Raw genomic sequence first — 19,852 nt, forward strand, 5'->3', positions numbered from 1 at the left:
TTCCCGAAATGTGCCTTATCAACAAATCTTTTCGACCACACAAACATTTTAAAGTTGTATATGTATATCTATCATATTTTTATAACTAATGGTATATGTAGAACTCGTTACATAGGCGGTTGCTGCAGTTAGATTTAATAAAATTTCGCAAATTGGCGAAATTGCGATTCACAATAACTTTAAATTCGTAATTCTAAAATTAAATTAGTTTGTAGTATCTAGTATGATAGTACAAAACTCCGATATTAAACTCCCATACACTGAAAATGCAAAGCAATAGAAACGACAACTTACACAAATATATAATGAATTAATTATGTGAGAAAGAGAAATATTTAAAATTTTTATGATAAACATTTAGTTACGTAATTCACGTCAAGTTCGTTTCCTCAATACATATAAATACATAGGATTAACTACATTCTTTAAATATATAGTATATAAATAACTAAGTTTACGCGTTTTTTTTAATATTCATTTATTAATTAAATTAATGTTATGGTATTAATATGAAATTAGGAAATATAATGCTTATTTGTAACTCAAACACCTAGATATATATTTGACCTCTGTTAATTATATTCTTATCTCCTGAAAGAATATAGTGAAAACAGCACTACATCACTGGTATACTACCAGCATACGTGGGTTCTGATAGCACTGTCCTAATATAATGATGAATCTCGAAAGTTAATTAAATTATTGTTAACTTATATTATTATTAATTATTACTTAAGACGTCACGTGGAACAAGGTGTAATGGTTGCAGCTCCTTACAAACGTTGTGTAAAACAAAAAAGAACTTGCCGATTAAAAAGAGTGGCGGAGAGTTTATTTCCAGTTTTTCTCTTCCGTTCTACACCCTTAATTTTAAAACTGGCAGGAAATGTAAAATTAGAAGCATTTAATGTATATTTCTTTTTTTGGCGTTCATAAGTGTACGTTGTGTTACCAATACGAATAAATGATTTTAGACTTTTGACTTAGGTATGGGCAGGCAAGCTTATGAAAAAAGCGGCTCAGAATACTTCAAGCCCCTATAGCTTAGTTGTGGATAAAAAGAAGTCTGATGAAGTTAACGTATTTATTAAAAACATACAAGATTTGTAATATTGATATAGTCTGTTTAATATTGTTAGGTTAGCTAATTACGTAATAAATAAATAATTAAGATCTCACAACTTTTTACGGTGGAAGAACTGAGTTGCGAGACTTGTGTTTCTAACAAGTTGTGTTTTTTTAGCATTCATCTTACATAATTTGTTTTGACGTTGATTACATACGTTATTTATTAATAAAAATTATAACCCACTAAAAACTTTACCGCATATTTAAAATGGTCTGAAATACATATTTAACATTCATACATTAAGGTAATTTTTATTATTATTATAGTGTAATAAACTGATGTGACGTGAGATATAAGGATAAAGAGATTTGTCACGTTTTATCTTAAACAGTGGAAAATAACATGAACGTACTTTTTACGAAAACATATCAATTGTTTATCTGGGAAAACTACGTTTTTGATTATACGCAAGTCATAATTCGTAGTCTAATAAAAATATTTATATAATAATGACGCTTCTAAACGGGCCATGTTTTGCTGCAATTGATGGCTGCAACACATGGCCCGGCAACATTGCAAACAATGTCAGCCACACTATGCAATATTGCATTAATGTCCCGGCCATATAGCCAAACATGTTTTGTGTAGCCACTTATGGCCGATATTGCCCCGATGTGTTGCCGGACGATCGCTAGGCTATCGAATTCAACTGCAATATTGCACAGCCAGTTCTATTGTTGTTTCAGTCACTCTCTTTGTTATGGCATAGTGTATCCTTTTCTACGCGACATGAAGTTTGCTATGAGTGAAGTGTGCCTGTTGCTATATTCTGTGTTTTGCGATCAGCTGCATTTTGACAACTACGTAAAAATGGTTACTGGTCTAACAAGACAATTACTGATTTTATTGAAGAAATACATTTGCACCCCGAGTTGTGGGAAATAAAAACCGGCACATACAAAGATAGAAATGCTAAAAAAGATGCATGGAATGAAATCGCTGAAAAGTTTGGCATAACAAGTAACGAGGCTTACAAAAAATTCAGAAGCCTAAGAACTTACGCAAATAATGAGGAGAAAAAGAAGAAAAGTGGTAGTGCTGGCGGTAAAACAGTAAAGTGGTTTGCTTAAGATGCGATATAGTTTCTCTTTATTCAAAATACCACGAAAATAGGATTACATACTGAAAATGAAAATATCTAACGTAAGTATCTTTAATAAAGTATTTTAGTCATTATAAATGTACATATCTCTGTATTACGTATGTATCATATCGATTGATAAATTGAACTTCTTCTCTCGAAATCTTTTGCAACTTGTTTCCATTCTGTTACTCCTGACGGCATCTGAAAGGCTTAAAGATATACTAACAATTTTATGCATTCACAGGCGACTGAAACTACACACACTGACATCAGTGCTGACCCACGTGAAGTCGTAGAATCAAAACAACCGACACTTTGGAAGCCGTCGATACTACTCCAAAACCACGTACTAAAAGGCTCAAAATATTATACGCGATGCTGGCGAAAATAAAAACGAATATGCTGCTACTAGATACCTATTATTATTAAATTTAAAAAGTACATAATAGTTACTACCTATGAGTAACATATTTAATAAACCTATGTTAACTTACCTTGATGTATTATTTTAATCCTTCTATAATAGCTGTACACACCTCTGGAATAAAAGTTGAAATCTAACACTCAGGTACATAAAACTTTTAAATGAATCTCCTGTTGCCAAAAACCGTAGAGTTATCGCAAATCTCGTGATGGCGATGAAACAGGTATTGCTGTATGAGAACAGCATTTCTTCTCTTTGTATCATTTCTTTTTATTTTTGGTCCAATTTTGTTTAAGAGAAAGTCAAAGTCGCCTTTTGAAATTCTAGCCAAGTTCTTGAATAATTTATTATCAAGGCTTATTACTGCTAGACTCAAATTGTCTACAGTTTCACGCCTATTTAAATAAGGTCGAATCCTCAATCTCTTCTTTTTCTGTTCTTTTAAAATTAATATAAGCTGCTGCGACAAGTGTGATTTCATCAGCCATTGTTGCCGGTATGTGTGGCCCGTTTAGGAGTCTGCATCATGGGCCATACTATTGCCGACATATTGCAACACATGGCCCGGCCATAGATTGCTCGGCCATCATCTGCATTAAAACATTTTTGTGATGGCCGGACAATTAATTGCCAATAGTGCAGCCATCAATTGCAGCAAAACATGGCCCGTTTAGAAGCCCCTTAAAGAAAACGTTTCAATTTAGCGTTTTGTAAAGAGAAATAATATCCGTTAAAAGACGAAGTAATTATCGTAACAGTGAACTTATTGAATATTTGTGTTCACCTGTAGATTAAATAAATGTGTGTTTTTTAAATCTCAACTCAAAATACCTAATGCCCCATGAGACAACTAATGAGTTAGCATCTATAAAGAAGAAGAGATTACCTTTATGTCACTCTGTTTTAACTTATTTAATAATAAAGATATTATCTTTATAGCTTCATCTTCATCATGACTGTATGTATGGGTCTATATTTATTATTTAATTATTTGGGATCGGTATCAAGATATATTTCGGAACTTGCCATATTAAATATTACTCTAGCATCTATGAAATTCTAATTACAGTGTAATGAAAAGAGAGAGATCTTTCATATTTATGGTTAATATATTTAATAAAACACACTAGGCACTAGGTAAGTTTCTTTGAAATAACAAACACTGACATAAAGGAGTAAGATTTTCAACATGTAACGTGTATAAGATGTGAAACAAACAATGCTTGTTGTAAAGCATTGACTGGAAGAGGTTAATGATAAACACAGCAAGGTCGACGTGGGAAGGCTGCGATTCTCACGTTCATGTTATAGCTAAACCATCAGTTGTATCTCCTATACGTAGAACGAAAGAAAATATGGGAATTATGAATGCGAGTAAAAACTTTATAAATTATTTTTCTATTTTATTCATTCTCTCTGCCTACTGTAGACTCTTGTAACCAACTAGTAAAAAGGAGTAGGTTAAATCTAATTTCGATTTATATTCCCATTAGACATTGTTCTATGCCTGCCTGCCACTAAAAATGTGAATAAATATAGCTTTTCTCATTATTGTTGAAGTTACGTAACTAAAGTTTAACCGAGTTTAGGAAAAAATCGGCACAGCCGTAGTATCGTTTTCTCGAGTTCATGTCATTTCCGACCCCCTATTACTTCGTTGTGGATAAAATTAGAAGCCTGAATTGAATGAACTGAATAAAATCAATATATATATCAAACCTAAAAGTTTCATGTTGATATGGTCAGTAATTCAGTATAAGATCTTGTTATGTTAACTTAACTTAAAACAGAACTGTGTTACTAAACTTTCTTTGTTTACAAGTTCTGTTTTTGATGGTTTGTGTTTAGCTTATGAATGCCACTCTTGCCATGCTTATGAGTAGTCATTCTTGAAAATGAGAAATTTCAATCATTACCGGCAACGCTTCTTCTACCCGCTTAAAATGTAATCATGTAGATGAGCATTATCCATTCAGTAATCTATTCAACATTGAACCTGACATTAAGCCTCAGATTCATAGTATAATAAAGGAAATAATTCTACAAAAAACCTAATAACTATTGCACAGAGAAAGGTTTTCTATAACTTACAATGATTAAATACTTAATAGCTGGTGCTCGCAAGTAAGTCTGTTAGGTGTGCAGGATTAGTATTTCGAGTAGCTTATATATATAAGCGTGGCGTAGAAAAAACAACTAAAGATATTGACTTTTTAACGTAAATTTTCCATCATACAAAACATATTAATTATGTGTTACTCTAGCGGTTTTGGCTGCGTACGCCAGAATATCACAAAAATGATCGATTGTTACCTACTTACTTGATACTTGATATTTTGGACAATATCTTTATAAATTGTAGCTTTTGTGTTAATCTGATGTATGAGCTATATTATTGTTAAGTTTCGTAATTATCCAATCAGTAGTTTTTACATGAAAGATTTACAAACATCCTTCCATATCTACAAACTTCGCGTTTATAATATTAGAAGGATGTTACTTAGTCTTTTATTAACATAACTTTTACACATTTAAAGAAAATACTTTTTGAAATACTTGCTTATTTACTTAAAAATGATCATAAGCACAATTTTCCTATTTGGAGAGCAATACCTGATTTAAATAACTTAGCTTAATCTGAAACGTTAAAAAAAGCATTACAATTTAGAATTCTATCCTTTTCATTTCTCAAATGTTTCAAACGTTATCATTAAGTTTCACTTTCCGTGCATATATTAAGGTTAATGTTGCATTTAATTCGGTCTAAACTCTAAAGTAACAGCTACTATTTACAATCTATACATAAAGAGTTTTATAATGAGTTCAAAACTCTGCATCCCGATTTTGATTGATGTCCTCCAAACCAGCGGTGAACGACCCGATATGTGAGCTGACGTGTTTTTGTTTAATTTTAACCAACAAAGGAGGTTCCTCGTCGGCAACGTTAACTATATATAATATAACTCGTTTGAAATGAACTTATAGATATATACCTTACATTAATTTGTTGTGATAAGTATATATTGCTTATAGAATAAAATACTAATACTTGAGTCAATTTGTACCTACTACGAATGGCATTGTTTAATAATTCCGTTCTCTTAGCTACATTAAAATAGACGTTTAAATATATTTCAAACTATATATACACGAGGAATAAATAATAATTATGTATCTCATAAACAGTAAAACTGAATATTTAAATACAAATTTGCCAGTCTTCGCATATGTTAGAAATTAACTTGAAGCATGATGTCAGTCGTCCTCCAGTGATGAACGCACGCGCATATTTTGACATACCACAATACATCGCTAGTTTAGCTCTATTAGCATTGCACTTGCAATAATTACGTACATTTTACAACTTACAAATTAATTTTTCGTTACTTTCTCTATTTAACCAAAAATTTTCTAAAAAGAACATAGTTTGATACGTTTAGCTTAATCTAATAAATAACAAGACATCAGTTATAATCTTTTAACTAACAAACTATTCTGTCTATTTTCAGTATATTTAATTACGATTTTAAGGAAAGAGACAAGACAGTATTAACACTGATTTTTAAAGTATCTATCTCAATAGTTTTGTATTTATAACACGTCATGTTCGCATACGTTCATTTTTTATTAATTTAGCATAAACGCCAATAATAGGCGTAAATTATCAAGGTAGTGTCTATTAGAAAGGCAATATTGTTTTTGTTTGGCACAATTTTAATAACTTGTTATAATGGAACGTATTTTGCGTTTCGTAAAGAAACAGTTTTTACCAATAATTAAAACACGTTCAAAGTTCTAAAAAATAATATACTTTATGAAATAATGCCTCTTCAAGCAATCAAAGATACAATATTTTACCATAGTGAAAGAGATATGGTTTACACTCCAATTGATTCACAAGATTTCTCGAATATGAATAACCGGTAGTTAAGAAATAATCTTGTTTTAGAAAAGCCACCATGTTCGAGTTCTGGGTTTATCGGGCAAGACCAGCTAGTCTTGACCTTTCGTTATGTTACGTTATGTGGTTTTGTTAGATGCTCGTTTCATAACGAAAATTTAGGTTGCATTAACAGGTTGATGTGAAGCTTGAAAAATTAAGATTAAAAGTATTGATGATGTGCTAGTGTGTAGTAGTGATTACTGCAAATAATTAGATAGTTACTTGCCATATATTTCTTTTATTTTTGTCGAATTCCTTTGAAATTGATTACTTCATATATAATACTTCACAACATATTATAAAACAAAGTCACTTTCTCTGTCCCTATGTCCCTTTGTATGCTTAAATCTTTGAAACTACGCAACGGATTTTGATGCGGTTTTTTAATAGATAGAGTGATTCAAGAGGAAGGTTTATATGTATAATAACATCCATTAAATCGTGGAGAAGTACTGTTATTTTTGAGGTTTCTAATGTGATGTCGTAAATAATTACATTTTTTCCGCTTACATTACAAACGCAGGATGAACCCTTAGAGATTTATCAAAATAATGCACTAAGTATTGTACACATTGAAAAGGTCTACAGAAAAGTCCGTGATGGTATATGTCTATCTCTTATGGATAACCTACATTTTTATATACAACGTTCACAGATTTTCTGTAATGTATTTAGTATCAGCATTGGACCCGTGCGAAGCCGGGGCGGGTCGCTAGTATTGGATAAAGTAAAAGGCTGGCAACACATAGCTTTTTTCCATTGGCGGAAGCATCACTTAATCAGGTGGATATTTTTTTAATAAACAGGCCAATTTCCTGGCCACATTAACAAAATCCACGAATAAGTAATAGCCAAATGCCTGGCCAATTTATGGTATGGCTACCCATTAGCACTCAAATATTATAACTGTTACACTATGAACCGTTAGCACGCGGATATAATTTTGTTTTAGTAACTTAGGAGTGAATCTGAGAAAATGTTAGACTGTAGGAAAATAAAGTCTCATATCAAAATATGTATTTGAGTAGTTTATTTTTAATTTTCTAGTAATCTTACAGCTAACATTCTGCATACATTTACAAGCCAATATAGATTACATAGGAAAACAACATATATGAAACATAAAACATAAGTATGAAAAGTAATTAATATTTGTCTATTAAGACAAAAAGAAAACTGAAATTTAAGATTAAACAAACGACAATTAATATTTCTTCCCGCCTTTTCAAATATTTCCTCACATCCTCTATGATGAGATGGGAAATATATGACATAATTAGTGTGTTTTTGAATAAGGGGTCTATGATCGTTTCCCATCTATGTGTATCCATATAAATATCACATGACAATAACATAATAACAATGCTAAACTACATAAATAATGTAATCATGTATTACGATTTATCTACGCCTTGCTGTCAATGTAAAGTGCATATAGAATTCTCAATGTGATCACATTCCATCATACCATGTAAATGTCGCATAATATGTTAATTAAAACATTATAACACATATAACTTAAAGCTTCACACACACACCCAGGTATGAGGTATCTGTGTACAGGTAATTTAAAAACTAATAATGCTGCCAGGGAAAATTATTTTTATGTATGTAAAGAAAATTGTAAACTTTGTATATTTTATATCATGTATGTGTACATAAACTAAAAATTATTATATAATTTAATCTACGTAAACCAAGTTAATGTTCGTAACGAATAGAATTTCTAGTCAACAGTCTAATAGATGTAGGTCGTTAGGCCGCCTACTATTGAAAGCCTACATAAAAAGTTATTTATTATATAAGACAATTAGAGGTTATTTTTGTATACGCTTTAACGGCTTTACGCTCTTAGCCTTCACATATTTATATTTACATAATCGAGTTGAGTCTGTCACTTAATGTTATGTATGTAAACTAATTTGTATCCGTGCCATACTTCTTTATATTCCTAATATATATGGTGAACCATTATAGTCAACGTTGTCGTAGGCAATACTTGTGTACAAAGGAAGAAACTAACTCAGTGATGACTGAACAATGCATTGCACTTTAAAATTGTATTGAAACGGGATTTAAAGTGTAATCATATACGTAACCAATCTATGGAGACATGTCATACATCTTATGAATACCGCAAAACAAAGAACTGCATTTGTAACATATGTATATAAGCAGGAACGTCCATATTTCATTATTGACAAAGCATTCATATGGAATTTCCTTGCTTAAGTATTGTAAGTCTTTGTAAACATGAATAAAGCGAATAAACAGTTTTAAGTCGATTACTGACGAAATATATGAAGACAACATTGTATCAGACGAACATTTTATAACTATTGATGTGTGGTTTTTATTTCTGGAATTATTTAGTTGAATAACTCACGGAGAGTATGTTGGTCAATGTCATTAGATGAGCAGAAGTTGGCACTATTTATATCTACTAAAGAGGATTTCTTTCAAACCGTATAGTGAAGTTCATGGCCCGTCTCACTTTCTTTGTTGTACGCATAGTGGTTAGGCGAGCAGCTTTAGCTTTGGTGTTTTTGTACTCATTTACTTTCTTTGAGAACAATTAACACTTGTCCTTACGGTGAAAAGTCGCGACAAAATCGAATAGTTTGTGTGAAGTAATACTGGCATGCAAGAAGTTGCCGTAACACACTTGTTATAGAAATATAGGCGATTTGAAGTCTCATAGAAAAGTGTTGTATTTCTTAAAACTGATATATCTCTCTTGTCGACTTATTAAAACTTTACACTTAGATAATCAACGATGGAGCAGCCGCAATAATCCTATAAATTATATATATATTGTAATAAAATAGTAAATTATATATAATATATTGGCGCATTATACATCTGAATTAGAACTATTTTGTCTGTGTTAACTTAAAATTATAATCTCACGTTTATTTGAAGCGGTTTCTAGTTTACGAATTTCCTTAAGATATGGTTGTTATTGTCTGTATGAAGCCTAAACGTTATGGCGCTAAATTATCATGCAAATAGTTTGTATAAAGGCACACAATTAAGTCGTGATGTGTACCATACGACGTATTCGACGTTCTTGAAGTTTCCTTAGGACGTGATAGAAATAGTAATACTCTTTGTTTTATAAATAAGAGCACTGCGCCATTTGCAGGAATTGAGTCCAAGATGAGACATTGTTTTTTGATACTACTTAGTAAATAAAAAATAATCAATGGGAATTTAAAATAAAACTTGTAACGATTTCGCGTTTCGTTTGATTGTCATTGGTTTTCTCAATCGAACAAAACACATCATAATTTTGTCTTGTGTTAAACACAAAAAACGGTTGTGTGCGTTCAGTTTGATAATTAAACTAAAATAATTTTACTTAAAGTAAAATTTTAATTTCCATGCTTCAAAGATCCAATAAAGATTTATTAATTCATTGCATTTTATTCGGGGTTCTGGTATTGTTTCACGAAATATTATGCGTTTACTGCGATGTTTACGTTTTCCGATAAAGAAATAAAAATTTAAGGTTGAAAAATTTTTAAGGAAACGGCTACAAATCGAATGACAGTTAACAAACACAAAATTGTCGAAGTAAGAATAAGTTCAGGGTAAACTACGAACAAATTCTTAGTACATAGTTAATTATTAATGAAATATCATTGTAATATAATTTATTTTTAAATAAACTATAAGGCAAATAACTGAGTGCCTTTTACAGTTTGTTCTTCGTAATAGAGAGGCGTAGGCATGTAGATGTAGCCACATATTTTATAATAAAGCGTTGCTCCGTACTTAAGTAGGACTGCGCGCGTCATTCAAATAACAATATCATGCCAGGGTTGTCAGTTTGCTATATTAATATATTATTAAATTATCTTAAAAGTATATATAAATATATTGAATATATTTGAACATTAAGTCACTTTTTGAGCAGATACCTTGGCGTTGCGTAGAGATGTGAGGTCTCTCTGAACCCTGTACCTCATTTACCACGGAGAGACTTCAAGGGAGTTGTTCGCATTATTAACTTTAAGGCAGTTTTTCAGCTGCCCACCAATGTATTTCCCTTAAGGCGGGCAAGTACCTTCGAGCTCTGGCAATGTGGGAGTATTAATTAACATAAGCTAATACTCCTGCGTGTTTGCTTCCTATTACATTTCAACTTAAATGATAAGGTATAATGAGTATCACATCTTCTTTCGTGTTTTCTAGTAACGAAAGCCTAAAAATATTTTTCTATATTTCGAGAAACTGATAGCCCTATAATTATAAGCTTAATGTAGTCGCATACTTTGCTAGGAATGGCGCATGTCATCTAATGGACGACATGATTTGTGAATAATATTTTATTGGTTATTTTCCGTGTATTAAAGCCGTTGAAAATCGTATAAAACAGCATTGGCGAGAAATTTCATATAACGGTTAGAATGATAACTTGAAGTCATTCGTTTATTATAAGTTATATTATATGTACTTTAATACTTACTAAGTATATTTTCCTTAATCGTCTTGTAAAAGTAATCACTTATAAATTAAACTGAACATTGTTAAAATCTCAGTCAACTTCACGTACATTTAACCTACTCAATTATAATTAACTTTTTTGTCTTGAGACAAAGAGATACTCTTTGTCTCTTTTACTTATGTAAGTAGCAAGCGTTTTTAAAATTTCTGATATTAAAAAAAAAATTCATAGTAAATTGATTTAATATAATATTGTATTGATATCGCCTCAGTCAGTTACCGTTTGCAATAAGCAGCTAAGACGGGCCACTTTCTTGACGAAATATTGTTTTGATATTTAATATTAATTGTATACAAAACAAATTAGCCCATGACATCCGTTTAAAGAAAATGGCTCCAGGCAGAAAATCTCAACTCTCACTCAATATAAATGATTTACCTTAACATATTCTTGAAAACACCGTAACGATTACGAAACGTAAGTGGAACCGCGTGTAACTTTTGCTAACGATTTTTATAAAATAATGCTGAGTTGTTGTAACAACTTCGTAACACGTGACGCAATCATTTGGAAATAAAACACTGTCGGACTATCAATTATTTCTTTTTCCCGTCAAATGTATGGCAATATATTTTGCTTTGTGGCTTTGGCAGTCGGTAGTTCACATTTGAGCGTTGGGGTTAACAAAAAAATATCTGGAGTGGACAATCTGTTTCCACCAGCGTATTTTGAGGATGACAGTATATTGGCACATATGCCAATGCTCATCTCTCATACAACTTTTCATACTCGCCGGTCTACCATACTAGTGCGGCGAGTATGAAGAGATGGGTTAGGCTCGATGTCGATCCAACTTCGACGCTTCTATACCATTCGTAACATTCGATTCCTAAACAACATCTTTGAGGCATTAATCCTTTGCCTTTCTCGCCACGTTTTTCAGACGGAAACGCAACTAGAGCTCGTATCAAATTTAAATTTTTGATACCAATTTTTGTTTTCTTCCAGACGTTGTTTAAATGTGTTATGTCATATTTATGCCGATGTGCCTTTTTATCAAGTGCTATTGTCGTAAGAGATCAGTTGTTCTTCGTCAACGGTAGGTCAAAAGTAGGATTTATAGGTTTTTGTCAACTGATAAAGAAGCTATTATTTGTATGCTGGATTGTAAAATTTGTAATTTAAAGGACTAATAACAATCCTGGTAACCCCAATGAAATCTTCTAGATATAGTACGATCCACTTAGTAAAATAAAATATAAAAGCTAATTTAGTTACGTGATACAAATGGTAAGATTCAAAATAGTAGTGCTTTGATGTACATTTTTGACAACATTACTAAAACGATACAACCTACTATAATAATATGAATTTCGAACTCTTTTTGTACGCCCTTTCGAAGGCCTTTTCTCTTTCTAAACGCTATAAAACCGCAGAATTTACTTTCAAACAGTGCAGACCACATTCATAAATGATTTCTGGGCTATTTGCCTCCGTCCATTACGGTAATTTCAGTAATAGATTTGCGGAACAGAATTACTATTGACGGATTGAAATCTCTTGTCACAGACTTCACGGTTGTGCTCTACAGAATGGCTTTAGATGAATTGAAAAATTATCTTGGCTTTTGTTTTCAATAACAATTCCATTGAAATGTGCCTTTTATGAAACGTATATTTAAATAAGGCGATTTTGCTTCAAGGCTTATCCTAAAATTTATGAATAGCTGTGTTTCAGAGAGTATAAGACAAAAATGTATTAATTAGCGTGTATAACAATAAGGTACATTCTCTCAGATTTATTAAGGTATTTTTGACGAAAATGTTAGAAAATGCAAGTCCTGTGCGAATGGGCAATATGTTTATACGCCGGTTTTACAGATAATAGTAATTCATTCATTTAATGAACTGATGATTTGATGCTGTCTTAATACTTTGTATATGCTTTAAAATTGAAGTATGGACTCATGAAAACATAGAGAAAACACTAAATTAGACTTCTGCACTGACACATGGTTTAGTTTTCTATGTATCCCTTTTTAACACATTAAGTGCTCTTTTATCGGATCCGAGTGGAGCGGGGTCATCGTAGCGTTGCCGCCCACACGGATCCGTGCGATCATCCCGTACATTTTTTAACCATAGCCATCCCTAGCTCTCGGATCCGAGTTTGTGGCACCAAATGTGTTGATCACTCGGATTCTAAAAATGTTTTATAATGAAAATAATATTATACATACATATTTTCAAATATTCATGTTTACTTATTCAAAATTAAAAGTTTTGGTTTCCGGCTATTTGTATCCATTGTTCAAGCATTCAACGTGTTAAATATTTTTTATTATTACTATTATAACCATATTATTTATATTAATTAGTTTTGATTAAGAATATTCTAACTGTTCTATGTTTGTGAGGTATGAAAAAAATATAAAATGAAACATGTAATTAAATATAAAGGCATCGATATGCCAAAAAACATGTGGTCAGCCATTAACTTGTTAAAATACTACAGAAGCGTCTAGACAATGACAATTTGCCAGTCTTCCGTAAAACACATAACTTCAGAATACTAATATGTAGGAGATATTTACGTAAGTTCAAGAATTAGAGCAAAAAGGCAGTACGAATTGGCCGTGCATCGAGGAAGTGTTTCGTTATGCGGTCGTCGTCCACACTTTCAATGCAAATAGCTGTTCTAACTGTAATCACCTGTGATGCCAATTCGGATACGCACGTATCTCTATTGTGAATATAATTAAATGCTCTTTTATTCGGTTAAAATTGCCTCTTGCTGTCATGCTGGTTTGCGCATTTCAATTTGATCAGGAAGTTTAAAATATACTAATTCGTTCTTTATACGTGTCGTGTTATCTCATCCTGTTCTTAATTCATTAGTTTTTTTATTAATTACTTATCTATTTCTTTTATTTACAGTGTTACACATTGATAGAAAGAGAATAAAGAGTAGACTAGAGAGCGTAAAAAGTCTGATGACACTAATAGATACGATACATAGGGTGTATTCCTTAATAATAGAGGATGTACGAAAATATGCGTCGTTTACATCAGGTATAATACGACATGACACGTAAGAGAATCTCGTAATATACAGAAATAAATAAGCGATTAGTGTGAGAATGGAATCTATAAAACAAAAATGTTATTTTGAACCCTTACCTTTACCACCATCCCCATCATGGAAAAATCTGATTAATATACGTACTTTACTTACGTGTTTTTTTGCAATTAAATAATCACGAGATTGTGTAATTGTGGCCATTTTAATCTGTTAGTAAATATAGTTAGTTAATTAAATGTATGGCCTATGAAAGTTCTCGCCTGTTATTTTGTATTTAAACTATACTTACCTGAAACGACCTAGCAGCTTAATCGAATGTCCATGCATATACTAACATTTTAAATTAAGATACTATGTTGTCGCAACAAAAGATACTAAAATAGTAGTATTCATAATGTTATTGCTACTTAAATTTCGAAAGCATAGCGAGAGTTTCACAATGTTTTATTATTAACTATCTAATATATAAAATTCTCGTATCACGGTGTTTGTAATTAAATTCCTCCGAAAGCAATGCAGTAGATATGGAGGTATTTCTTGGATTCCAAACCATGGATTCAAAACTTCAGTGGTTCCCTCATATCAACGGATTGGCGAAGAGACTTAGTTCTGCAGCTTACGCAGTTAAAAAAAATCGCTCACTGACTGATGTCGATACAGCTAGACTTATTTATTTTAGTTACTTTCACAGTTAAATGAATTATGGCTTATTATTCTGGGGTCATGCTGCTGATGTCGAATCCATTTTCATCCTGCAGAAGAGTGCTATTCGTGCAATCTACAACTTAAAATCTATAGTTGATTCTAATTTAAAGATGTGGAATAAGTGATACCTGCATTTTTTATTCCATAATAAACATTTTTAATTTTGAAATGGCTTGACCAAAAAAGCACATTAAGGAGAAACGATAGCTCGATTCATTATATCTTAAGAAACGACTTATGTTTCATGTATAATTTTACATCAAATCTTTGTAAGAAGAATTGGCCATCGCACGAGAAAGATTTAACTACTCTCGGAGAAAGAAAAATAGATTACTTATGTGTGTCATGAGCACAGAAAAAACAAATGGAATTATGAGTGAAACCTTTTTAATTCGCGAGAAAATTCAATTGATATATACCAATATCATACACTATTTTAACAATCATCAAAACATAAAACATGTACGTTGGGAATATTATATTTTTGAACGTTCTACGCAATTTTCTTCTTCTTCATAATCTACTGTATTTCATGGCACAGTCAAATTCAAGTAGATCTACTTGAATCACAGCAAGTCTGGAGCCACTGTCGTATTGGCGCGCTTTCACGACTTTCACGAGTTTAATATTCTGCGCAGACGCAGGCTTTAACTTGGTTCTGGCGAGTTAGCACGTGTGTGATCATTTCGGTTTCCGGATAAATATTTAATCGTAGCGCCTCAATAAATAACTTAAGTTCGAATTAACACTTACTCCAATCTTTCTTGGAAGAAAACCCAAACTAAAACGTTTCATTTTGATGAAACCATTTCGGTGGGCGTTAGATGTTGTTTTAGGAAACTAACCAACATGAACTAGAGCGACAAAGCGTTCAATTGTTTCTTCTCTATCAAAATATTTTATGTTTAATATCCTTTTGTTAATGTTTTAATCCTTTGTTATATATAAATAATTAATTTCTTAGTAATCATAACAATAAAATATACAGTATTTACAGTTTTCTAAACATAGTGTTACGTAGACGGGTCAACTGCTATGTTTTTAGTTTTTCCACTAGTTAGGGAACTTTTCAGCAGCCTGAAATATGATTTATGACCGGTTTTTTTTGCGTAAACAAATTCCTCGTAGATTTTTTTCCTTTTTTTCACGTTCATCTGCAATCGGCTGTCAGCTATAATCAGATATTTTCTGAGGTTAATTTAGGTTGGGTGCGATTTCTTTGAAGGGCACCGTATGTGTTGTAGAAACTAGATTTGATTGAAAATAAACGCTTGAAGAAATCCAGGGCGTTTTCTATCCGATTCACTATCTAATCTTCTTCTCATTCGTTTCGCTCTTGGCAGAGCGGTCGTGATCGCTATGTAGTAGAAGTAGAAGGCGCAGATGTAATGCGCTTCACGACGCTGCGCCACCGCTGCCTATTGGTGGTCATCCTGCTGCACTGATTCAGTGTTTCTCCTACGGCGGACTTAATCTGATCAGTCCAGCGTGTAGGTGACCTGCCGCGCGGTCTAGCGCCTATCTAATAGTGATATCATAATAATTGAATATTAAAACAGATTTAAAATGTTTGGTCCCTGTGGTAGTGTACGTTTAACGCTGCCTGTATTGCAATGCTTATTCGTTGAGCAAGGAAAGCACCAGCTCCTAGGTACTAGACGCCAACTTAAATCTTTATTACATATTATTTTCCGTTTTTTAATATATTTTTGTGGCAAAACCTGCCTTACCTAGTTACCTGCCTAGCCTTACAATAATTGTCTTGCGTCTCTTACTAACGCATACTTAACGAAATATATGGAGTTACTTTATTTGGGTTAAAAAACACTTTCAATGCCATAACTTAATCTTTAACAAGAATCAAGAGAGTTAGAGTTGACAATCTATACTCAGAGTTGAGACTTGGTACTAAGCATCACTCCATTTGACATACGGAAATAATATTGGTTTTGTGTGGCATTTTAGTAGCTAATGTAGGCCATGATATCAAAAAGAAACCACTGATTGTTATATATTATGTCAAGTATGTTGATATTAATTTATCAAAAACTGATGAAATAATTGAATTTTAATCTTATCTGAATTTGGATATTAATTAAATTTATTGGGTAAACTATCGCATATTATATTTTTTATGGAATTGTATTGTTTGCGGAGTAATCTTAAGTAATACAAAGTTTATTTAATACACATATGTGTTACTTGGGCGTTGCCTCTGTTTAGACTTGGTTTAGTGTAATAAAAAAAACATTCATTTGGGTTTTGGTTTAACATAAATTAATTTTTGTTTTTTTTTCAGATTCATAATGTCCAAACACATTGCGTCAAATCTTCAGAGAAGCAATAGTTTGTCGTGGCGTTCTCTAAACACTGAATGCGTAAGTCGCTATTAATTATATTATTATTATCTTGAACATAACTTAAAAAAACAACACTCGTAACTCAGTTCTATAAATATATATTATACTGTAAAAAGGTGTGAGATCCGTTTAATACCAAGTCCGCTAATTTATTCAGTCCCAACCTTCTATTGTAACTTATTACATAAAAACATCTTATAGTGATCATATCAATATAACAAATATCAATTTTACTTTTTTTGTAAGGAATCTCGCTGTTGGCCTAAGATATTAAGGGCCTTTACATCTCAGCACAGGCTGTTTTGCTATGTCATATATAATCAATTTTACTATTATTTCTTTGATTCTTCTTTGATTTATACATATACTATACACTGTATTCTAAATTTGAAGCTTCTGCTAAAAGTGACAGATCTCTCAGTCAGTGAGTGTCAAAATTAAGAAATTGTACTACATAGTTATTGTTAAACTACTGGTTCAAATTTATTGAAATTGTAAATATACAGTATAAATACAATCCAAGATTGATAACTTCAGTCTTAGTAGTAGTTTTAAGTGACATCGGAGTTATATGGGGGTCGATCGACTGGTGAAAAGTATTTTACAGCTGTGCGGCTTTTTTGCTCAACTTGATGGGCGCAGATGCAGCAAACACAAGACATTAAAACTATCTTGCTCTTAAATTGCCTTAAAACTAATAATTGTTATTCTTCTTTTGAAGGAAAATGATTGTTTATGTGCCTCCACCATTTCCGGTCGACAAAAGATGATAAATACTAGAGAATAGACAGTTATGGTTATATGTAGGTTGTAATGTTAACAAGAGAAGAAAACTGCCAAGGTTCAGTAAAACAGAAGAAGATAAAATGTCGATTGGCTGACTTGAATATAATTGGTTAAAAGCATCTCTCTTCTGTTCTGTTCGTTTAACTTCTAACCTGTCACAAAATAATTATAAATGTTGCAACAAAAAAAATGTAATTGTCAGTTCTGTCTTCACGACTAGTGTTTAACACCAACTTTTTGCGAGTCAATTAAAAGTAATTGATGCGGTTTTACTTTCTATCAGAAAGTCGCGTTTACACTGATTTATTACTGGACAGATGAAAATATAGTTTTGTTATATATCAACAGCTTTCCTCGCATTTCCACGCGATTCGTATGAAATATTAAACTTTTTCTGCGATGTAATCTTAAGCGAATGATGAAGTATTGTATTGTTAGATTTGATATTGTGTCTTAAATATACGAATTACTTTATATTTCTATGTACAGTTAAAATTGATAAGAAATATAATGTAACATTTAGTATTACTTTATAATAGTAGCAGAAAATGTCAGAATTTATAATTTCTTTGGATATTGTTTAGTTCTTTGTGTATAGATTTACCCACTTAATATGTTTGATCTAGGATAGGTTTAAAACTAGTGACAAATGGTGGGGCTAAAGTGCAGACCATGGTTCCTAACCTGTAATATCCCCTCCTTTAACATCCCTTTGTAATCTTTTACTAAATATTATTTCCATGTCTTAAGATATATCTTCAGATGATATTACTTCAGAGTCTAGATATAGAATTAAATTCGGATAGATGTCGAGAAGGTATCAGTATTGTAATGCGCCAATTCTTCTCAGTATTTGTTTTCAAACGTTAAATGCGACCGTCCATTTCCTTTTAAAGTCATTAACATTATTCTGGGCAAATTTTCCGAGGTGTCAAGGCACGCAGACAATTAAAGGAAGCTCTGAATGGGAGGAAATCGCAGATGTCAACAGCATTGTTACTGTTTGACGGAAACCGTTAAAACACTTAAGCTTAAGTCTATTATAATTTTGGTAATGTTTTGTCAATTATTGTGAAAGACGGCAGTTGTTATAAAAAAAAATATTATTAATATACACAGTACTATTATTAATATATACAGAAAATCGGATTATTTACATTCCTATTGCTAAATGACTGACTGAGCATATATTACAGTACAGACTGAACATTTCTACACATTTACTTATTAAAATCAGCAAATCTTTACTCTTTATAATATAAGGAGATGTGTATGCTGTCTGATGAAGTGTAAGAAACAGTGTTTCACACCAGGGAATAATTAATTAATAATAATGGATATTAAATTATAATTATCTGTATAGAAATCTTAAAAGAGTCTACAAACGTCTTCCAGGATATTGTGATAGCGTCGAAAGTTTTGTTATATTTCTAGAAGGTAAGTATACCACTCTATGAGAAATATTTAAATCGCATTTTTAGGTTTCCTTATATGAAGAATCGAAATCGAAAAGAAACAATCCTGATACGAGTACTCATGCTAAAGGAGATAGCTGATTAATTTGAGTTTATTTTTTGTTAAATGTGTTCGAGGGACGAGTGAAGTGCATTGACTTCAACTGAGGTCATTTTCAGGGTCAAGTCTGGTCCTCCAGTTAAAAAACGCGTGTAAAATTTGTCGTTGATTTTGTTACAAATCTTTACAGCTTAGTTTTAAAACCTTTAAAATGTTAATATACATGTAGGTATAAATTACGCCTCACGATCTTTGTCCCCTATGGACTCCTAAACCACTTAACCGATTACAATCAAATTTGCACAGCGTGTGCAGTTTGATTTAACTTAAAAGATAGGATATATATATAGTATATTATTTATATTACTACTACTG

At 31.9% G+C, this 19,852-nt stretch overlaps 1 protein-coding gene across 1 annotated transcript in view; it reads left to right on the top strand.

The window, feature by feature from the left end:
• The window catches only part of LOC110994967 (rho GTPase-activating protein conundrum), an 80,458-nt gene that overhangs the window by 118 nt on the left and 60,488 nt on the right, over positions 1-19,852 (top strand). Inside the window, exon 2 of the mRNA XM_022261899.2 lies at positions 17,116-17,194. Coding sequence (XP_022117591.2) covers positions 17,123-17,194 — 72 coding nt within the window. The 5' untranslated portion in view covers positions 17,116-17,122. The remainder of the gene's footprint in view (positions 1-17,115; positions 17,195-19,852) is intronic.

The sequence above is a fragment of the Pieris rapae genome, chromosome 20 (genome assembly GCF_905147795.1).
Source record: "Pieris rapae chromosome 20, ilPieRapa1.1, whole genome shotgun sequence".
NCBI classification, from domain to species: Eukaryota; Metazoa; Arthropoda; class Insecta; order Lepidoptera; family Pieridae; genus Pieris; species Pieris rapae.